This window comes from Mya arenaria, chromosome 1, assembly GCF_026914265.1.
Source record: "Mya arenaria isolate MELC-2E11 chromosome 1, ASM2691426v1".
Taxonomy (NCBI): Eukaryota; Metazoa; Mollusca; class Bivalvia; order Myida; family Myidae; genus Mya; species Mya arenaria.
The window spans coordinates 26,792,500-26,816,990 of record NC_069122.1 but is presented as its reverse complement, the minus strand read 5'-3'; the positions used below and the strand labels follow the sequence as shown (position 1 = coordinate 26,816,990).

The following is a 24,491-nucleotide window of genomic DNA, read 5'->3' as shown; positions in this document are numbered from 1 at the left end:
AAATAGCAATAAAGGTTTTGGTGAGTACTGAAGAATTCAAACCAATCTGAACAAGAATTTCCTCAACTTCTTCAAACTCTACACTACCAATAACACTTTTTATATCATAAATGACGTCACCAACATTAAATAGATTTTAAATTTAACTCGTGTTATAACTTTTTACAAGATGTCACTGTCTTTTATTTTTGACTGAAAATTGGACCAAATTTGGCAGAAATATACAATTATGGTGAATTCACAATATTAGGCATGATGTCGCTATCTATTAAGGACCCTGGCCCCGCCCTTAGGGCTCAAGACTTACAAAAAGGTCATAAATGCGTCATAAATGAAAATTTTGAAAATGTTCTTACAATACAGAGAAGTTTTCTTTAAATTATGCTGTCAATCAAATCAGTTTCAAGATATAAACACAATAAACACAATTTCACATTCATGGTCATACCATACGAAATTCATGAAATCTGTTTACTGAAATTGATAAAAACTGACAAGGCTCCTTTATCAGTTTTAGAAAACTCTGTTATTAAATTTAATATTGAATGACCACTCATCTGAAATTCTCTACATAATGCAGTCATTAAAACTAGATTTTGGATCAATAAGCTTGATTCTTTACAATGCTGTTTACCTGGCTCCTTAAACAAGCCTAACATAAATTAGAATCTTACCAGGCTTGCTAGATATTGTCCTCATTTCTACCAATGATAACTTCATAGATCAAATCTCATTTAACAGCTCGCAAGACAGGCTAAGGCCAATATAAATTTATTGCTCGATTTTCATCCAATTTTATTTTTAAATGTGGGGTGGATGACATTTATTATTATTAATATTAGGGCTATTCCAGTAAAACATATAACCCCCGGGGGAAGGCTATTATTTTTATAGTATATAGGTGGGTGTCTTTTTTCGCTAATTTGGATCCCAAAAAGGTAAATTTGCTTCTGCAGGGGGGGGGGGGGGGGGGGGGGGGTGATAATTTAAAAGTGCTTTCCCCCCAGAGGTTTATTTAAATGGAGTAGTCCTTAGATGGCTGTTCACAGTTGTATATGTGTTCATGTTCTTTCTTATTGCATAAGGGACCATATACGTGAGCTTCTTGATTTAAAAAACCCCAACTCATATCACCAGCTGCAATTCCAGTTAATGGTTCACACTCTCTTTGATTGCACATACTTCCAATCAATATTGCACCGATATGAGAATTAAACTCATCATCTGCCACGGGTGATTTTTTTTGCGGTCAAATTTCCCCCACAAAAAATAATTGAAAAGGTCAAGCAGTGTGTGCTCGTCCAAGTATTCACATCCATTTAGTATATTTGTTTTGCTTACTTCATGGACGCGAATCTGGCGAGACCATCTTCGAACACGTAGAGGCGTAGTGGATCGTAGGAACTGACATACACATACACACGCATGTCAAACTTGCTGTCATTGATTAGGTAGGGACGAGACAGGTACCTGGGGACAGAAACAATACAGATATGTACAAGTAGAACCTCTGCTATGCAATGCACTTTTAACAAATGCACTACATAATCTGTATTCTTGTTGAATTGTTTGTCTAAGGTGGCTTGTCTAATGTTCGAAAAAAGGTTGAATTATCCGACCATGTGGACTATCCAACCATGTGGATTATCCAACCACAACCATGTTGATTATGCAAATATTTTCAGTAATGTTTTTTTTTTATATATTGGTCAACCAATCGTATGACCGACAATTATTGAGTGGTAAATTAATCAAAGTATTTACTATTACAATGTAAAACATGAGTTCATATTCAACGCAAATACATGTGTAATACATTGAACCATACTGTGAAAAGAACAATCCTTCATTAGTTTATACCTCTGTACAACAACTGGACGTTTCTTTGGGACTTGTGTGAGCTTGTTGATGACTTTGATACCGATACCTCTGGCAGATGCGGGCTTGAAAATAACAATCAGGATTTCTTTTTCAGTTGTAAGTTACATATGTACGTATTCACATGTATGCGATAACATAAGAAAAAGAAATAATTTTATTCTGGACAATTTCCCAGCAGCAAACTAACCATTATATACAAGTGAACCTAAGGTACACTTGAATGTTGTTACATGGAATAAGGACAGTCTCATTGTTAAATAGCTGTATATCATGCATCAATGAGTCAAATATCTGAGACCCTTGTAGTTGATTTAACAAGATATATTTTTTTATTAATCAATGGACACAGCTTACTGTTAATGACTTTCAAACAGCCTTATCAACAAACAGATTTTATTGGGGTCTCATGAAGTGCATTGCAATTATGATCATGGAACTTGTGCATGAACCAGTGACCACTATGTATATACTGTTCCATTAGATATAGAAGAAACTCTTACCTAACCTAAGTGCACTTTGCCTATAAGGGACAATGAGGGACAATCACTAACAGCTAAAACTTAACTCACAGGTTTAATAATCCACTTCTGTTTCGTAGTCCCGTCCTCAAAGGCTCGTTTCAGCAATTTTGCGTCTGTAGGAAGACAGTAAGTTTGCGGGAAGAATCCGAACTCTTTCTTCCCAAAATGCACCTGCATCTTTGAAAGATTACGCCAGAGTCGGTCTTTACGACCGATTTGAAATGAACCCGGAAAGTGGTTTAACTGAAAGGAAGATAGTAGGCTTTAAATCCATGTTCATATACCCAACATAAATAAATTGAAAATAAAATTGCTATAAATATTAAAATCATGATGCAGACCTGAAAGTCTGGAAAAAAATGTTCTTGAGGTTAAATATTTCTGCAAACATTGTTTTTCCTGTTTATAATTTATGTGCATAAAGGCCTTAGACATTAAGCTTTATGTAAGAACGGTATTGTCATATTTGGGGAATGGCGTTAAAAGTTCTCGTCTGTATTTATAAGCTTCAAAGCTTTTTAAACAACACATTAAAACACACACTTCAACTTTAAAAAAAAATATACTGGTCAATTGTCAATAAAAACAGGTGGGGTGGCACCTTTTTCATAAGCAGTGTCAGGTAACCTGAACCAGAAGTACTTTTTTAAGGCCTCATCAAACACACATGGATTTGACCTGTACAGGGTTAGGACAAGTGCAATAGAAAGAAAATGCATACATAAAGTCATAATTTACAACATAATTACACACATCCAATAGCTTTTACCAGAAGGAAATATTTGTTATCTTTCTATAGCAAATGTTGCATTTATTTTACCAGCCCATTCAAATTTTACCGGACATGCCTTGATAGCCAGACAGGTTAAGCAAACTCTGCCATAGGCTGTAGTAAAATTAACACACAGTTAACTGCTGATTAGGAAGATGTAAAATGGAAACTGACCTTCTGGTATTCCCTGAGAGCCTTAAATCCAGGAGACTTCATGTGTTTCCCCCAGCAGCCCAGCCAGTCATGGTTACGTTTAGTGATTCTGAACCCTGACCGGGCAAGAACGTGTTTAACCACGTTGGGCGTGATCGGGCTAAGCCGCCACTTTAGGTATTTTCGATGCTCCCAGGGCAGCTGCTCAACTGCGGATAATAGGACATGTGGGGTTAATCAGTGGTCAAAATTAGCACAAGCCCTCAGCTACTACATTGGTTCATTGTTTGCAGGACTTACTCAAAGTTAGATTTTTAAATATATATATATATATATATATATAAACAATTTCTTCAGCCAGGTATACTATATAAGCTTTTAAATCCAAAAGTTTGTTGAATATTTTGTTTATATTTAAACCAGCATTATAGGCATATGATATTGCTTAGAATGCTCAGAGGAAGGTTCAAAATTTAAGTAAGAATTTTTTTTTTTTACTATGGTCTAAAAAACTCTAGCATCAAGGGGATTTGCCAGGTAGGGATGGGTTGCCCTAAATACAGGTGTTTTCTTTAAGGCCCAGTAAGCAATAATAATGTTATTTTTGTTATTATATTTTGTCGGGTTACCCTAAACATAGTTTGTTTTTTTTTAAGACCTTACTGTAAAAAAACCCCATAAAACTGCTACCTTTTTCCCCTTCAGCCACAAATGTAACCACAGGTGGAATGTTCGGGAACATGCTCCGTGAGAGACCGGGTTTCACTGTCCTATCAGGGGACGCGGTCTGGGGACGGCTGTAGCTGATTGGTTCCCCACTAAGGGGGCGTGTCTTCAGCTTGTGGGCTGAGCTGGAACGACGTGACAGACTGCTGCTCGTAAAGGAGTAGCCATCTGATTCACCTAGGGAGAGAAATTAAGTGGTTTCGTATTACAATTACATCAGCAGATTATTAACAACCAGTTAGCAATAATACACTACCAACCTCGCGTTTTTTTGCAGATTGTGCTAATCACCGCCAATTTCCTTACCGCAATTTTTCCTTGCCATGAATGTTATCGTCTTAATCTTTTATCTCTATACCCCGCTTTCATTTCTATAATTTGCCCAAAAATATATAATTTTGTTTAATATGTTTAGATGATGATCCATTGCCAATCTGCAAAACTCTTCAAAGACTTCTTTTCCTCACATCTGAGAAATGGAGGCAAAGACAAAAACTACACAGTCTGCTAAGCCAGCACTGTACTCACCGTCTGATCCTCCAATGCAGTCATCATCTAAGTCATCGACCATATCATCATCCTCATCTTCAGGGAAGTCATCATCATCTTCATCTCCAATCAGGCTTGCCTCACCATCACCCGGCATACGCTCTCTGTAAAAAGGTAGAAATTACGATTGCTTATAACTATCCAACAGGACTTCCTTGCCATCACTATGTATTCTCTCACTGAAGGGTGGTTTATAGAGATTTATCAGTGAAAACAAATTTGATACTTTTCACTGATTTGAAATTTTAGAGCAATCTCATTTCCAAAGCAAACATTAGCACACACATGGATGAGACACAATTTTTTCACTTTTTTTTGTTGCCTATTGCGATCTGGCTTAACATTATTTTCCCACACTGTTTATTATATTTTCTTCAGTTCAATGTTATATTTTTTCATAAGGCCTAAAATATAAATAAATAAATATATATATATATATATATATATACAGTGAAAACTCACTAAACCGCACAAGGTCCGGACCGGGGAAAATTTCCGGTTTAGTGAGGATTCCGGTTTAGTGAGGATTTGATGTACGGAGTAAGTTTACTCAAAATATTAACTGAGTTAACCTTTAAAGGGAAGTTGAAAATTGGATTAAAATAAAAAAAAACACATAAAGATAACATTTATTTTACATCAATGATGGTTCAAGTAACTTGAAATAATGCAGAGAATATACATGTATATTCATTTATATATCAATGTACATTACAGATACAGTTTATATCATTGTACATGTACATTGTACATGTATCTTTACGCTTCTAGTGTGATACATAATGTGCATAATGTCGCCCACTGTTGATTTCCCGATGCCACAGCGCTCAGCGAGAATCTGAAATAAATCGAATGAAACATTTTAATGCAGTGTTAAAGCGAAATTTAAACTGAAATTGAAAATAAACAGCAAATTCAAAGATTTCATACAGTAAACATACCTTGATTGTAGGCTTAGGGATTTTCTCAGAATCTCTAATGACATTCATTTTGTCCTCTAGGGACAGTTCAATTCTTCGACGTTTAGACGGAGGTTGAGACATGATTAAAGCACATGCACAAGTGATAAACATAATTTTGCGTTTTTATAATCATCTTTTTTCCGAGTCTAAAAAAAATAAAACAACTCGCGTAATTTAATGCTTGTTAAGTATGTTTTATAGTTTAATTAAAGCACCGCTCTAATTTGATTCACTCATAGAAGTCTTTAGATAAAACAACCCTCCAAAATGATCACTTAATAACCGTTTCTAGTTCTTTATTTTCTACAACAAACAAATTAATGTCTCAATCAATTTCACAAGTTTGATTAACGTTTGATTATCGCGCGGCAGTGAATCCACAGCGGAATCATCATTTTCGATTATCGAGTTATCACAACATCAAAGGTGCAATATTTAACGACGCACCGGCTGTCAAAACAGAGTGACACGCGATTCGCGAATTCCTAATACACAAAATCATTTTGACATGTTTGAACAAATAAACGTCCGGTTTTGCGAGGTAAAATTACGTTGACAACAAACAAATTTTCTCGATTTTTTGTCCGGTATCCGGAATTCCAAGGTTCCGGTTTTGTGGGGATTATTTTACATTGAAAAGTATAAGGGAAAAATCGGGACTCTGAAAAAAGTCCGGTATCCCGAGGATTCCGGTTTTGTGGAGATCCGGTTTAGCGAGGTTCCACTGTATATATATATATATATATATATATAAATATATTATATATATGTATTTTTTTTCTTTAATTACATGCAAAAAGGAGTTGCTAAATTTACAAAAATAAACATTTGCTTCTTTCACAACATGATTTTCTTCAGTACTAGTACCAGTACCAGTGCATGAATTTTTAATTCAATATGTATGACAACAAAAAATGCCCTTTGAAAGTTGTTAACAACAAAAAAACTTAACTGACAACCCATAACTTTTAGGGCATGTAACAAGAAACCAACCTTTTGTTTAGACCTAAGTAAAGCATGTGAAGGCACATACCCAGATGGTACTTCTGACTCATCATCTCCGGCTTCCTCAATTTCTGAGCCAGATGTCAGATTAGTGACTGAGCCTTTCTCTGTTCCCCTTGAGGGGAAAGCAGGCGCTCCTATAGCAGGGGGTCGCTGCTCATGGATCTTTATGTCCGCCTTAGACTCCTTACTGTAATACATGGTCCCTGAGCTGCTTGCGCTTGACTGTTTCGAACTTCCACTACTGCTAACTCCAGAGCCTATACCGCTCTTAGGCTCATTGACAGATTTACTGATATTCGATGGTGCTATGTAAGTTGTTCCCTTAGGGGGTTCAGTTTTTACTGTGATGATAGTTTCACTTGTTTGCTGTGTTTTTGTTGTAGCAGATATGGGTGGTTTGGCAGCATTGATAGATGATGGATTGCAGACTTCGGCATAAGGCTTAGTGGGAGTGTAGTTCAAGTTCCGAACTTTTAAAGCTGAGTCTGGTGACATAGACTTTGTTGACACGGCCGACCCTGGCCTTGGCAGTGATGAAACAGGTTTAGCATAACCAACGGCCTTAGACCCTGAACCATCAGAGTTGGGTATTTGTTTAATTCCATTCACACCGTCATTAATTTTTGCAGTAACACTATTAGGCGTTTGTGAGCCTACAGCCACTTTGGACGGACTAGACGTTACACTATTACTTGAGGCCTCTTTCACAGATTCCGAAGCCTTTATTGAAGATTTTGTAGCAGGACCAAATTGATTCTTTGAAGTAGACTGGTTCATATATTGTGCAGAAGAATTACCAGATTTCCCATTCACTAAACCAGTCTGACTAAGATCTGGTTCCCGTTCCAACTTTCCAGGCACTAAACAAGTCTGGTTTAAGTCCGGTTCCCTTTCTAACTTTGAAAAAGGTACAGTTTTCCTTGGAGTGGATTTCACAGCACCTGTTCCTTTTGAAGAGGCACTTCCATTGGTTACAGCAGTTTTGGTTCCAGCTTTTAGCACCGAGTCATCTTTCCGTAAGGCACTCTGTGGACGCATAAAAGCGTTAACCGGAAACCCAAACATTGGTGTCCCAGGGGACCCCGACTGGTTAAACAGAGAATTAGGACCAGATTGCATTTGAGAAGCACTGGGAGTTTTCTTGATCTTCTGCTGGCCCTGGAGATCAGACACAATATCTTTGGCACTGAGTGGACGGGCGTATGGGTTACTGTGGCCCTTCGCAGATGTCGTTCTCGTTGTTGTCGAGGTGCTGGGAGGGGTGCTAGTTGCTGAAAACAGAGAGATGGTTACTTAGAGTTAAATAAATGTCTATCAATTATATAAAAGTTTAAATAAATCGAAACAGCCATATAAATGCACATTATGTTTTAATGCATAATTGGTATAATTTGTCTTGGTTCAAAGAATCAGACATATAAATAAGCGTGCTATTTGATAGCTGCAATAACTGTAATAAATTGTAAGATATTGATTCCTGGAAAGTCAATATACTTTTGGCATCATTTAAAATGGTATTGGTTGCTGAAAAAATATTGATATAAAAAAAAGGACCAGAATTTCATCATACATTAGTTGTTGTAGTTTCGACAAGTTTGCATTTTTGCTCTCGAATCAGATGTGAAATGATAATTCCACATCTTCTTTTGCAAATAAAATGAGAAACAGATGAGGCATTTTAATGAGTATGTGTTCAATAACCCACCAGTACCTTGTTTGAGCATCTGTTGTGGACTGGGCGGTGGCCTCATAGTGGATCGGAATGGTGTCGACATTGTAGTGCTAGTTGATGCGTTACTCAGGCTGCTGTACGCGTTCCTCGCAGCCTCTGCGTTACTGCGTATGGATACCATGTCTGCATGGTTGAAGAGCTGCACAGGCTTGATGGAACTATTGCTGTACTTGAGCATTGGCTTTTGGGCCTGAAATAATAATGTAAACTTGTGTAAAATATAATGTATTCTTGTGTAGGGGCCTGAAATTATAATTAATACTTGTGTAAGGGCCTGAAATTATAATGTTAACTTGTCTAAGGGCCTGAAATTATAATGTATACTTGTGTAGGGCCCGGAAATTATAATTTATATCTGTGTAAGGGCCTGAAATTATAATGTTAACTTGTCTAAGGGTCTGAAATTATAATGTAAACTTGTCTAAGGGTCTGAAATTAAAATGTAAACTTGTCTAAGAGCCTGAAATTATAATGTAAACTTGTCTAAGGGTCTGAAATTATAATGTAAACTTGTCTAAGAGCCTGAAATTATAATGTAAACTTGTCTAAGGGTCTGAAATTATAATGAATACTTTTGCAAGGGCCACAAATTATAATGTATACTTGTGTAAGGGCCTGAAATTATAACCTTAACTTTTCTAAGCGCCTGAAATTATAATGAATACTTGTCTTAGGACCTGAATTTTTTTTGGTGCAATTTACTGCCTTCTAAAGGCTGTTTCCCCTAGTGAAAGTGTTAATTTTCCCCAAAAAATCATGATATTTTCCCATTTTATTGAATACAGGTCCTGTGAATAAATAAACAAGAGGGCCATGATGGCCCTGTATCGCTCACCTGTAGCTAGTTATTGACCGCGAATGACCCAATATCGAACTTGACCTATATTGTTCTAGAGATGATCATTCTGACCAAGTTGAATTGAGATAAGCCTAAAATTGTGACCTCTATTGTGTTCACAAGGTTTTTCTACTAATTTACCTAGTGACCTAGTTTTTGACCTGGGTTGACCCAATATGGAACTTGACCTAGCTTATGTTAAGATGATCATTCTGACCAAGTTTCATTAAGATTAGGCTAAAATTGTGACCTCTATTGTGTTCACAAGGTTTTTTTACTATCTGACCTAGTGACCTAGTTATTGACCGCGGATGACCCAATGTGGAACTTGACCTAGATTTTATAAAGATGATCAGTCTGACCAAGTTTCATAAAGATTAGGCTAAAATTGTGACCTCTATTGTGTTCATAAGGTTTTTCTAATATCTGACCTAGTGACCTAGTTATTGACTGCGGATGACCCAATATCGAACATGACCCAGATTTTATAGAGATGATCATTCAGACCAAGTTGCATTAACTTTAGGCTAAAATTGTGACCTCTATTGTGTTCACAAGGTTTTTCTACTAATTGACCTATTGACCTAGTTATTGACGGTAAATGACCCAATATCGAACTTGACCTAGATTTTATAGAGATGATCATTCTGACCAAGTTACATTTAGATTAGGCTTAAGTTGTGACCTCTATTGTGTTCACAAGGTTTTTATACTAATTGACCTAGTGACCTAGTTATTGACCGCGAATGACCCAATATCGAACTTGACCTATATTTTTCTAGAGATGATCATTCTGACCAAGTTGAATTGAGTTAAGCCTAAAATTGTGACCTCTATTGTGTTCACAAGGTTTTTCTACTAATTTACCTAGTGACCTAGTTTTTGATCTGGGTTGACCCAATATGGAACTTGACCTAGCTTATGTTAAGATGATCATTCTGACCAAGTTTCATTAAGATAAGGCTAAAATTGTGACCTCTATTTTGTTCACAAGGTTTTTCTAATAATTGACCTAGTGACCTAGTTATTGACTGCGTATGACCCAATATCGAACTTGACCCAGATTTTATAGAGATGATCATTCTGACCAAGTTGCATTAAGATTAGCCTAAAATTGTGACCTCTATTGTGTTCACAAGGTTTTTGTACTAATTGACCTAGTGACCTAGTTATTGGACGCAGATGACCCAATATCGAACTTGACCTAGATTTTATAGAGATGATCATTCTGACCAAGTTGCATTGAGATTAGGCTAAAATTGTGACCTCTATTGTGTTCACAAGGTTTTTGTACTAATTGACCTAGTGACCTAGTTATTGACCGTGAATGACCCAATATCAAACTTGACCTACATTTTATAGCGATGATCATTCTGACCAAGTTGCATTGAGATTAGGCTAAAATTGTGACCTCTATTGTGTTCACAAGGTTTTTCTACTAATTGACCTAGTGACCTAGTTATTGACCGCGGATGACCCAATATCGAACTTGACCTAAATTTTATAGAGATGATCATTCTGACCAAGTTGCATTGAGATAAGGCTAAAATTGTGACCTCTAATGTGTTCACAAGGTATTTCTACTAATTGACCTACTGACCTAGTTTTTGACCCCAGATGACCCAATATCGAACTTGACCTAGATTTCATAGAGATGATCAGTCTGACCAAGTTTCATAAAGATTAGGTCAAAATTGTGACCTCTGTTGTGTTCACAAGGTTTTTCTAATAATTGACCTAGTGACCTAGTTATTGACTGCGGATGACCCAATATCGAACTTGACCTAGATTTTATAGAGATGATTATTCTGACCAACTTGCATTGAGATTAGGCTAAAATTGTGACCTCTATTGTGTTCACAAGGTTTTTGTACTAATTGACCTAGTGACCTAGTTGTTGACCGCGGATGACCCAATATCGAACTTGACCTACATTTTATAGAGATGATCATTCTGACCAAGTTGCATTGAGATTAGGCTAAAATTGTGACCTCTATTGTGTTCACAAGGTTTTTCTACTAATTTACCTAGTGACCTAGTTTTTGACCTGGGTTGACCCAATATGGAACTTGACCTAGCTTATGTTAAGATGATCATTCTGACCAAGTTTCATTAAGATAAGGCTAAAATTGTGACCTCTATTTTGTTCACAAGGTTTTTCTAATAATTGACCTAGTGACCTAGTTATTGACTGCGTATGACCCAATATCGAACTTGACCCAGATTTTATAGAGATGATCATTCTGACCAAGTTGCATTAAGATTAGCCTAAAATTATGACCTCTATTGTGTTCACAAGGTTTTTGTACTAATTGACCTAGTGACCTAGTTATTGACCGCGGATGACCCAATATCGAACTTGACCTAGATTTTATAGAGATGATCATTCTGACCAAGTTGCATTGAGATTAGGCTAAAATTGTGACCTCTATTGTGTTCACAAGGTTTTTGTACTAATTGACCTAGTGACCTTGTTATTGACCGTGAATGACCCAATATCAAACTTGACCTACATTTTACAGCGATGATCATTCTGACCAATTTGCATTGAGATTAGGCTAAAATTGTGACCTCTATTGTGTTCACAAGGTTTTTCTACTAATTGACCTAGTGACCTAGTTATTGACCGCGGATGACCCAATATCGAACTTGACCTAGATTTTATAGAGATGATCAGTCTGACCAAGTTTCATAAAGATTAGGTCAAAATTGTGACCTCTATTGTGTTCACAAGCAATTGTGAACGGACGGACGGACGGACGACGGACGAAGAGTGATCACAAAAGCTCACCTTGTCACTACGTGACAGGTGAGCTAAAAAAAGCAATGAATTCATTAAAAATAAACAAAATCTTGATAATATTAGCTCTTTTACAGCATAAACAAGTTAAAACATTTATAATTGCTATTATATTTGCTATTTTAGCATGATTTTGTAATTTTCCCAAAGTAAAAAAAAAAACAATTTGGAGGGAACAGGCAGTGAAAATAATTCCCCCCAAAAAATCACTACATATATATGTGTACTATATACTGGTGTTAATTGTAAATTTAATGAGATTTATGACAAACATTTATTGACCACTTCAAACAAATCTTTTTGAGAGTCCTACTTAAGAAAGAAAAAAAACAAGAAAGAATTAATAAAGCCCTGCACTGGTAAAGTGCTTACAGGCCTTGTATAAATTCAAAACTTCATATAGGAAGGGATTACCACATTTTTTTTATGTCAAAATAGTAATGCAAAAATTCAGGTTGTCTGTTTTTGATGAACTTTCGAGTCGCCACAAAGAAGTAATATAGGTTATGATAAATGCATTATTCAGCAAACATGAATTGTCTCACTGTCTGTGTCAAATGCAAACCACAAAACAAGTACAGACTTATGGTGCCTCAATGTATCAACTACTTAATGTTCGTACAATAAGTCATTTTGCACAGACAGTGTTTTATCTACCCTTCATACCAAACTTGCCAAAGCTGTCCATTGAAATATAACTCTTGGCCACTTTAACACTGATTTGCAATTGATTTTGAGATAAAGCACTGAGAGCCAAAACAAACATTGAAGGATCTATCAGGACAGAAAATATTCATGGCCTAAGTAGAGACTTGTAGATCATTCTCTCCATATATTGGTTTAATATATTGGATCTCATCATCAAAATCTTTTATTATACCAGGACACTTATCAGTTTTATTTTCCACGGTACAACTGACTGCCTTTTATCTTCTCTACAAATCAAAAATTTAGTGTGTGTTTGAAAAGCAATAAAAAATCAAATAAGAAAGGTGGTCTTTGAACCTGTTGTAAAATTATTGTTTGTATTGTATTACTTTAGTTCTGTTTAGGAGTAAGCCCCTTATAAGGCAAATAAAATAAGACAAAAAATCCTATATATTCTTTAATCGACCTGAATAGATGCCCATGCTACTGTAAATCAAATTTCATCTATAATATTTCTCGGTATCCCTGCAAGTGTAATTAACGTTCTATTCAGGTTCTCTTTTACAAAGGAAGCATTACAAGGTATGTTCAAGTACTCTAGTCTTGTTTTGCAGGGGAGCCTGACCTTTTAGACCTTCTAATAGCAGACGCTTCTTCCCAATTTATTTCTCCACTATTTATAAACAAGTTTCTCAAAAAAAAAATTAAAAGTGTTTGTTTTTTAGCTCTACTGGCCAAAGGCCAGAAGAGCTTATGCGATGGTAATGTGTACGTAGTATGTGCATCCGTGCGGTCGTGCGTCTGTAAACAATTGGTTGTGAACACGATACAGTCTTCAGTTTTGATTGTATCTCGATGAAATTTTGTACAGTATCTAGATATCCATTAGAGCTCGGTTCCTTTTGAAAACCAGCCAGATCCGCCCATAAATGCCTAGATTATGGGCCATGAAAGTTTTAAAGAAATGCTTTCTATTTTTAGCCAGGTCTGCATGAGCGAATTCTATTTTTAGCCAAGTTTACATGTACATGTAAATTCAAGTCTAGAGTTAAGGGAGACAATTTGCAAGTCTAGGATTTTGAGAGACAATTTGCTTATTGCTTCTGCAGTTGATTTTGTGAATTACTCTGCCTTATTCTTATTGAGAGCCCAAAGGCCATTTTTTAGCTTTAAGTTCTGTAGTTTGCGCATTCATCTTAACAAAATTGGTTGTGAACGTTTAAGTTATGCACCTGGTGTCATTACTGGCCACACCCAGGGTTCACAGGTTTGGTAAACATAAATCTGGAAAGGTTTGAAAATCTTTTTTTGTGTTCGTGCATCCATCTCAGCACAATTGATTGTGAATGTTTGTTCAAATTGATCAATGTTGTCCTAGGATGCCCTTGACTTTGATCTTTTGACCAACTTTTTTTAACTTTTAAAACTACAGAATTTTTTACTATGAGTACAGTTTTGAAAGCATTTTTTTTGTCAGATGACTTTTCTTGGCACATATTAAAATAGTTCAGCAACTAATCTGCTTACAATTCTGGGCTCAGATGTTGAACGTGCTACATTTTCAGGTAACCCAAACACAAAACATAAACTATATGTCTGTTGCCTTTTACCCATACATACATTCTGTAGATTGATATGACCACAAAAGCCATGCCAGTAGAGCATAGGCCCTTTTGGGCCTCTTGTTTCACTTTTCAGGAAATGGTGGCAAGGCCAGTGGGGGAACTTTTTACCAGGGCAGGGGGAAAAAATAGAATACTTTTTTTAAGAGGGGAATGGGGCCAAAAAAAAACTGAAAATAACATTGAAATTGTTTATTGATACGTGAAAACAAAATAAATGTCTAAAAATTGGGGAAATGTACTATTTCCAATTGCTTACCCAGCAGCTCAAGACAAAACAGTGTGCCAACCAGAATTATTTATGTTGTAATGACTTGCTTCAGCAATCATTGTAAAATTAAAAAAAAAATACAAAAAAATCTGCATAAATGCACTTGTCTCACCTGTTGCCGTAGAGGAAGTTGTTTCTTTAAGGACAGGTCCTCAATACTAGCTGTCAACTTCCCAGTAGGTTGGTCCCCCATTGTGGTTTTCTAGTGAGGGTAAGGGATGTAGGGGACGGAAAGGGATAAAGGTGGGGCAGGGGGAGGGGCTAACCTCCCACTCTCGTCAACTCTCCCTGGATGTCATGGTGATGGAATGTACAAAGCTCTAATCAGTGGAAGGATTTCACATCACCTGAAAATTTACAAAATTTATATAAAATAACATTCGACATTAAAGATATAAAGAAAGTTTATTAAATATTCAAATTATTCAAATTTAAGACAAAGATTGACCTCTGAATATCAGACTCGTTTAAGATATGAATCCCCCGAAAAAGTATTTACATAATATGGCCATCATGTGTTTTTTCCAGAATGTTGAATACATGTTGTTGTTTAAATTGTTTCAATTAAAGTGGTTCTGTTTGAAACTTTTTAAATTATTTTTTTTCAAAAAGAGTTTTTTGAGTATATATTCAACCTACATAGTTATTCATTTATTAAAACTTCCCAAATTCGTGAAAACAACAAGAAATTCCAATGTAGGTCATTTTCCCAAAATACTGGCAAAAAACCCTGACATATTGACAAGAGAAAGATTTGGAATTGTTGAATGTGACAAAATCATTAAGTAGACAATTCTTTTTTTCCTTTCTAAGATTTACTGATAAACCTGACACAAATCTATCGTAGACATCAGATTCTCTTCCTTAGTGTTAAAATCCTAGTGTTCACAATGAATCTGCAGTTTTAAAATAAATATTTGGAAAGCAATTTAAATTTAATACCCAAACACAAAATTTGCATTACAATGAAAGATTTCAAGACACTTCAAACAAATATCCCGTTATCAAATCCAGGCTTTTTTTTTAGCATTTCTTTTAAAGCTTTCATATAGCTGCTATTCGGTTAGGTCCCATATGCCAAATTGAAAATGTACAGGGGTTTTCCAATACAGTATGTTGAAAAAAAATACCAACCAGAAGGTCGAAATAAAACAATCTGATGAAGATCCGTTTAAAAAAATTGTTCCTTATTTTTTTTAAAGTAAATGACATAAAAGCACACAAAGAGTATTGTAATATACATACAAAATTATTTTCCAAAATTCCTAAATTTGTGAAAGGTGATGCGAATTCCTAATTCGAAGAGTATATTTTAGTGATGTTTCGATGATCGATTATAATCGAAAAAAAATTGATTGGGCCTGAAATTGGTGATTATCGATTGTATATGGTCATCGATTCGACCAGCAAATTCTTCTTCTTTACTCTCATTATTTGTGTTCTGCTAATGTTCCCCAATTTTCTCCTTTAAGGTCATTAATGCATTCGAAAGTGTTGTTATTGTTAAAAATATTGCTGAAAGCAACAACAACACTTAATAACTTCAAACATATGCATGACATCAGCATAGTTAAGGAATATGAGTTAATGTGCAAGAATAAAACTACAATTAAGGTATTGTCAAAAACCGATTGTACTATCGACAATCCGTTTCTTGAGCAGAACTGATTATTGATAGTCAAACTGGAACTGATTCCCAACACTAGTATACGTATATATGCCATTTTCCTGTTAAATCTCTCAGCAAATAACCTGTCAATGGAATCAACCAATCCAGAAGCTTGTCTGTAATAACAAGGACACAGTTTATACTTCTTAAGACATCAAGAGAGCCTCTATACAAGAGTGTCCACAGAGATCTTAGATCAAATACTGATTTCTCATCAATAAAATACAATCAATCTACCTTATTCAAGTATGTTACAAGCAAAAATCAATCTTCTGACACAGTCTAATAGGAAATAAATCATAAGGCATTTAGCCCAGAACTTGTTATTAGATTCTAATTCCTGCCTTACATGGTAAAACCCTTACAAAATACTCTTTCTTGAAGATACTTGATTACAGTATTCTGATTTGTTCAAATTATTGTACATGGACAGACTTTTTTTATGATTTTTTATATACATGTCAAAAAAACATTACTTAAAGAATCCAATTTTATTACCAGTAACATCAATTATTTTAGACTAAGATTTATCCTTTTTCATTTTCCATCCGACCTCACAAATATATTGGCATCTGATTTTTTTTATAACCTTTACTTTTTTCCCTTTTTGGTATTATTTTCCTCCTTGGTACATATTTTCGGTAGTTTTGAGATACAGAGAGATGCCTAGATGTAATGTTCTTATACAGCACTCTAGTTAACGTAAAACAAGACCAAATACCACTGTTTTGATGTGTAAGGCAAAAATAACATATTATAAAGCTTAAAAAAAATTACAAGATAATAAAAATACTTCAACCTACCAACCTCTCTACCTTATCATTTTGGGGCAGTGAAATCAAAAACATTTAGGGGCCTTATTTTACTAAAAAAACAACTTTGATAAGAAGTGGTTAAAAAATAAATGAATTTTTTTTTTCTGAAAAATGAGAATAACAAAAATATTTTTTCTCTCATTGATGAATCTAAAAATGCATGTAAACATCTGAAAAAAATGAAATAGAAAAATAAAGACTTACCTAAATGTCACGGTATTGTAAACTAAGCGAGTGATCAGAAAATTGATTGAAAGTACACAAAGTATTTCACAAATTATAATTTATGTTACATAATTGTATTTCCTGTGCTTCACAAAAGGCAGCAAAGTATAATAGAGATAGCAACACAAAATTCAATATCTCATTGCACAAGTAGAATACATCCCTTATTGGCAACTCTATACCAATAATGCAATCAAATTTACATTATATATGACACACTACCTTATATGTAGGGCTCTAAAGTCAAATTTGTAACTAAAAGTCAATGGAAATATTTGCACTTGTCAAAAACTTTCAATTCAAGTTTTAAATCAATTTCCAATTTATTTTAAAATACGAGAACTGGTTTAAATACAGCATATATTTAAGATACCTGATATTCCATATCTATCGGCCTGCTTATATTTGGCCAAGTCAGGACTAATTTAACCTGGTAGAATTATTTAGAACATTACCGATAACACAATATTCTATAAAGGTGCATGTAATTGAATAATAACCAACACTTTAATGCCCTAAATACCTTCATAATTAGGCCGAAAAAAATAAATAGGTATGCTTCCAGTAACACTAAACAGCCTGAAAAAATATTGGTTGCAGGAAAAGAATTTTTTAACTTCCAGAAAGTTAAATTGGTGTTAGAAAAAAAAAAAACATGTTCGATCATGTAACCCAAAACAAACATATTATTTTACACCATAGGCAATTTTTTTTATGTACATCAATGAAAATATTGGTACATGTTTAATTTATAACATCCATATATAATGGAACAGGGTTCCCACAACTTTCTGCAAGTAAAATTTCAGACTTTTTCCAGGCTTGTTTTACGTTGTTTTTTGGCAAATTCCAGACTTTTTTTGCAACGAAACATTTCAGAGAAATATTGTTTACTGTTTAACATCATAGATATTGCATTTCTTGTATGAAGTATGTGATACATGTATGTCAATTGTATACATGGCATTCTGCAATACTGGTTTGTGTTTCTAGCATCCAAAGGATCGCATTTTGTCTATTCTGAACATTTTTTTACACAGAAAGCAATTAATTTGTACTAAATGTATAAAGGTATCTTTATGCTAAAAAGAAAATACCAAATGAATATCTGTCCATGCAATCCATTTTCTTTTCTTCAAAATGCTAGATAAGTAACTTTTATGCATAAGTTCAAAACTTTTATGATGTCTACTGGCCAAAGAAAGATGGTCTTCTCAATGTCTAAATACGAGCAATGTCAGTGTACACAGAGTATTCACAACAGCTGTATTAAGTCTAAAGGCATCGTTGCTAGACTCACACTTTAACAGCAAATATTTTGACTTTAAAGTTGGGCTTGTCAGGTGAGTTGCACTTTGCAGCCTAGTGAGATCTAGTAATTAGCATCCACGATTGTTACTGACAGCGTTTGTAAAGTGAATTTCAATAAACTGCGGCCAATTTCACGTCTAAAATAACTTTTGCTGAATGCAGACATCGCTACTATCAGGACTGTCTATTGGCCATGATCAATAGCGTACTGTAGACTGGAAAGATCTTTGTAGACAGCATGCAGGATTGTTATTGACAGCGTATATAAAGCGAATCTCGATGAACTGCAGCCAATTTCTAGTTTTAAATAACTTTTGATGAGTGCAGACGGCAATGCACCGCTACTATTCATGATAAAAGAACGCTGACATGTGGTAACAGATAACTTCTACTAGTTTCGTACCCAAATTGTTCATACTTTTCCTGGCTTTTTTCCCAATTTTAACACGATATCGAATAAAATCTAGTCATTTTCATGACCGGGAACAGACTTCAATTTTCCCGACTTTAACCCATTTTCCCAGTAGCGTGGGAACCCTGATAAAAGGATATCTTCTTATTTCACAAACGAAACTGTATATGCGATTTTATTTATCTTGTTAATGCTCTCTCACAGCAGAATGGTAAGGTCAATGCTCTTTGTGCGTTTTCTTCTGACTGTCAATCAAGATGCTTTTTCATATTGTTTCCTTTTTATGACTATCGTTTAATTAGGTTTTGTACAAAAAAACAACGGCCAAGCTATAGAAACACCAAGGCTCTGACAATGAATTCCATTTTAAAAACAAATAATCCAAACATCTGGTCAGTCACTTATAAAATCTGGTTACTTATAATATCTAATGAAATCCTACTCCAAGATAATATGAATTACCCAGGTAGTAAATATGGAGAAGGATGCAGTGAATTTAGACTAGGTATGGTTCAACATGGTTATATTATATATATATATAAAATTTTATACAAAGGTTCAATTACGTAATTCTTGTAGGAAGGTGGGCGCTGACAAAGGGGTGTGGCATAGTGCAATGTGCCCAGTGCCTTAGTCCAAATAATTGTACGTTGACGGATTTCAAGACAAGAAATATTACCAGAAAATGTTTTTTTTATATTAGTTCCGTACACAAAAAATAAATATCCAACTTATAATTATGAGTTTGACGGCTTTTCTTCCTTTCATTCTGTCAAAACATAACGATACATACATGAAGGGCACCTGCATTAGGCTTTAGGGCACAGTTTTAAATCGCTCGGAACATTTCGGCCATGGCCGAGTTGTTACGATTGTGTAATGAGGTCTATCTCGAAGCTTTGTCGGAGGAGGCCGAGTTATTACGATTGTATCGAGTTGTTCCCCTTCGCATAATTGTTTTCTGTGTCAGTCAACTTTCGTTTTATTGGAAAGGTAAACAACTTGTTTTAATGCATTAAATGCTTGTTTAGTGCAAAAAAACATTTCACTTACTATAGGCTATTTAATTTTTGTGTACGGAACTAATATAAAATAACATTATCTGGTAATATTTCTTGTTTTTATGATATTTTATAGATGCTATATGCTTTAACCCGGAATCCTGATAGGAACAACTACCCACTTTTGATACTAAACAATTTGTACGTGAAGGATTTGCCATATCAAAAATCTAAAAAAAAAAAAACGTCAACGTACAATTATTTGGACTACCCAGTGCCTATGAGGGTGCACCAGGGTGGTTTGAAAAGTTATTCTAAAATGCCATCCAGGCCTTTTTTGTTGAATAATCAATAGCATACTATTGAAAATAAAAAAGAAGCCTGGACAGCATTTTAGAATGACTAGTGGTTTGATGTTATTTTCGGATCAATTACACCTTTAACTTCTCTGTCAAACATTGATGTAAACACGACATTGGTATTCTCGCAAGAATATAAACAAAGATTAGTCAAACGCACACGCTATCAATAGTGTTAGAACTTGTGAACTGTGCCGGTAGGGAGTGACACTGACAGTGACAGTGAATGAGTGACAGAAATCTAAAGTATTTAATTAAAGTTGTATATACAAGAATCACAGACAAAAAGTCATTTTTCAGAATCTTATTACAGACTTACAGAAAACGCCGGAATCACTGTCAGTTAAATTTGCTAGGTCTGAGATATTTTTTTTCAAAAACTTTAAGAAAGTTACTCCGTTTTCACGAATGTATTTACTATTTCCACGATGCTAAGTAACAAAATAAAACATGAACCAATCAAAAGAACTTCTCAGGTAAAAAGGACCAATGAAATCGTAGTTAACAAATCTGGAAATTGGCGCGAAAAGTGCTCTGGACTGGTTTATATTTCTTGTATGGGCTACATTCAACTAGAATATGAACATAATTGGGAATGGTTACCCTAGTAAGTGCAATTGTCCAATCAATAAAATCTGGGACCAATAACACAGGGTGTAATCTATTCGAAATGTGTGTTTCCAGCGTTCACTTTCCAAAAATTAAAATGTACTTATATTAAAGCGTAATTTATCAACAAAAGAGCTAGTAATGCAAACTCTTACCTTCCACGATTTAATAAACTGTTCACGGTTGAACTGGCGGGTGCTATATAGGTAGAGGCATGAACGGGGTCTTTGTAGTTAGAGGCAGCAGCAGGATGTTTACAGTCCCATTCACAATGTATGTGCTTCTGCTCCGACATAATATTGACATGGCCCGACTTTAAATACCGTGATGCTGCAGTCAATCCCAGGGAATGTGAACAATTTTTTTACTCCAGGGATTAGTCAAAATCTTGAATTGAACGTCGAAAAGATTTATTACGGATATTGGAGGAATCCCCCGAAATGGTTTCAATAATTGTTAATATTATTACATTGGTAGCATAGAAGAACTCATCAAATTTAAAGCATAAGGAATCTCAAATTCAATATACCTATTTAATTTTTACATGAACAATATAGAATTACAAAATATAAAATAAATGATATATGAGTGCTATAGAGACGTTTACTGGTACACCGTGTCCCCCTAACACCGTACACCGTGTACTTCACTTGTTGCTTAATATTTACGAGTTCTGGCGTTTGATAAACAGACGCCGGAATCCAGCGACTAACCAAAAGGGTTTGAAATGATATCCGGTGATGCTGTTTGTAAAAACCTCGCAAGATATAAACGACGGTTGGAACAAAACGATTTGCTGATCTTCACCAAATCGGCGTTAATCCGAACTTTGATGATCAGTTCGTGCGGTTTGAAATGCGAAGAAAAAAAATGAAAGTCATCAAATCTAATCTTCATGTTGGCAAATACATCGACTTTCATATAACAGCAGATTTAATATTACAATGTTTGAAAACATGCAAAAGGGTAAAGCAAGTCGTATATATATATATATATATATATATATATATATTTATATACGGCGGACATATTACAACAAAGTTATTATTACTACTGTTTTATAAATAACATTAAAAAATTTGCTCATATCCCTATTGACATGAAAATAGGTATTATAACTACGCTATAAAATGGCCGAAATAAATAGAATAGTGATCCAAACAATTAACGTGCTATTTCGCTGTGTTCCAAGATTTTGAAACTGTATGAAAAGGTTATTATTTTTGAAATACAATATGCAGAGTGGCTCACGTACAACAATCTTCAATGCGGCTTTCAAAACATTTTAGTTAGATTCCATTTATCGTGTGCATAAACAGTGCATAAAGTCAATTTAATATTTTTCACGTTCATGCAGGTCGGACGTAGCACTGGACTACATCGGCATTTTGACAAGATAAAGCTATTATTTTTTTCGGACAGCTCTGTAAGTTGGACCCCGGAAAAACAGTAAAACGCATATTTGTACAAAGACTTCTTGAATTCCTTGAACATTCAAGAACAATAAGAGGATTTATTCGGGATTTATATAGAATACTCTGCGAATACAAAATGTTGTTACATGCCAACCATGTAGGAATTGGACTATTCCGAGAAATATGTACATGGAAAAAAACATTGTATAGAAATCTATTCTTGAAAAACATTGCTAACGCAGAATACCAATCATGGCAATTGAGTGAAAACATGTGCGATTTTGAGTCAATAAATAAAGAGATATTACCAGGAGTTTTATGGAAGTTAAGCCGAATATATCGTGATCAACTTAAATATTACAGGGCGGTGGGGCTAGCCCTTAGTAAAATATTTGGCAGGCCATAAATGTATGCTACATAATGTACACTCTATTTTGTTCAAATGTACTGCATTTCAAAACATATTTTGTTGTTTTGCACTTCAAACGATACCTTAAGACAATGTCTTTGGTGAAAATAAAGTTCATTGCTCAGTAAGGAACAATAACATGCTCTTTCCGAAACAACTTTTGGAAATGACATCCGGTTCCCAATCACGTTCACTTTCACTGATAGTCGATTACATTATATTCAAAACGATACTAAAGTTTACCTACATTATTTAGGCAAGTCACTAGATCAGTTTTTACCATTATGTCTTTAACCGTGCGATGTATCTTGTATTTACGTGCAATAATTGTACCAGATAGAAAATGTTTCATCGCATCATATATTAGTTTATCAATTTCGTTTCGTGATAGGCTGCTGTTCATATGATGAAATTAAAGAACCATTTTGCATTATATACTCGTGTTTTCATATCAGTTTGCTGTTTAAATTATTAATATAATTTAATCTACCTTTTTATGACACAAGTACCGACATAAATGAATTCTGAATGTTTATGCACATTCTTATATTTTCAAAGATCTTTTACATTTCACATCTATTTAGTTTACCAATATAAATGCACTTGTTCTGGGATTGTTAAGGCAGTGGCCTGGCACAGATGTGGTTGACTGTCAGTGGGTAGGGATTGACCCAATCACTGCACCGACCACGCATATATTTCTGTCTTCAACAATCTCAGATACACTGCATCACATTGTTGTTATATCTGTATACATATCTATAGAATGTCTTGGTTGTTTGTTCTTTGTTTGTTTTTTTACTTGTATTTACCTTGGCTCACGTGTGTTCGTCGTATCTTGTAAATGTATTTCAATTTGTTTACCTGTTTTATTCTCTCCAATATGGAGGGATAAAAGACTATCTATTTTCTTCATGTAATTCATTACCTTCTTCCCTTCGAGTTGTTACCTAATTTCTTTAAGTCTAAGTTTGTTAATATTTACCAGAGTTCACCATCTTTTATCAAGGTTTTTAGCATTATTGTCTCTTTCGTTGTCCACATTTTCTCGTAAAGTTATATAGCCCATTCAGTGCGTTCAGTTGCGTCAGTTGTAGATGTATACGTGTATGCTCTTATAACTAGTTAACTTCGTATGCCTTTCCTTTTCATAACCCTGTTCAGTGTTCACTTTGATGCAAACTGCGTTTCCACTGACAGTGTCAATGTTGACAGACATTTCTGAACATTTTATTTCCATTTCAACTGCCCACCAATGCAAAACAATGCAACCAATTAATAAACAAGACCATTATATATATTGCATTCAGTGATACACTTAAATAAAGACGTTTTATATTGCCCAGTTTTATGTTCAACTTTACTTAAAACACATTTAATTAATCTAGCTATGATCTCCAAACAGATTCCAGGTTATGAGGGTGTGTACAGACTTGTCAAATGTAAGAAACTAATGCTCAACAATAGTCAACGCATTCTCTGACACAAATGAAGGTAGTTTTTTTTTCTGACTATCCTCTGATGCTTGAAAGGGTATGGAGGGCAATTGTTTCAAACTTGTGCAGCATAGGTTAAGCAATGTTGTCTTTAGCAACTAAACTCGATCGTCTATATATAAGAGCCAAATGGGCTTATCTGTCCCCTTATTCCATACTACATACATTGTACATAGAGCCCGCTATCAACCAATGTACGATGCGCAGTTTGTAAACCCCGACTGTACCTTCTGCATGATCTGCAACTCGAGTTACCAGGGTAAAACATGATCTTCTACATGTTGGTG

At 34.9% G+C, this 24,491-nt stretch overlaps 1 protein-coding gene across 5 annotated transcripts in view; it reads right to left on the bottom strand.

The window, feature by feature from the left end:
• Window positions 1-20,719, bottom strand: part of LOC128234617 (tubulin monoglutamylase TTLL4-like) — a 50,390-nt gene extending 29,671 nt beyond the window's left edge. For all 5 annotated transcript variants that reach the window (XM_052948976.1, XM_052948970.1, XM_052948986.1 and 2 more), the window contains exons 1-10: window positions 20,595-20,719; window positions 14,596-14,830; window positions 8,284-8,494; window positions 6,598-7,843; window positions 4,582-4,706; window positions 4,018-4,230; window positions 3,349-3,536; window positions 2,451-2,645; window positions 1,861-1,943; window positions 1,342-1,470 (exon numbers count right to left, since the gene is read on the bottom strand). In XM_052948976.1, the coding sequence (XP_052804936.1) occupies window positions 1,342-1,470; window positions 1,861-1,943; window positions 2,451-2,645; window positions 3,349-3,536; window positions 4,018-4,230; window positions 4,582-4,706; window positions 6,598-7,843; window positions 8,284-8,494; window positions 14,596-14,676 (2,471 nt within the window). In that variant the 5' untranslated portion in view covers window positions 14,677-14,830; window positions 20,595-20,719. The remainder of the gene's footprint in view (window positions 1-1,341; window positions 1,471-1,860; window positions 1,944-2,450; window positions 2,646-3,348; window positions 3,537-4,017; window positions 4,231-4,581; window positions 4,707-6,597; window positions 7,844-8,283; window positions 8,495-14,595; window positions 14,831-20,594) is intronic.
• Window positions 20,720-24,491: the final 3,772 nt, after the last annotated feature.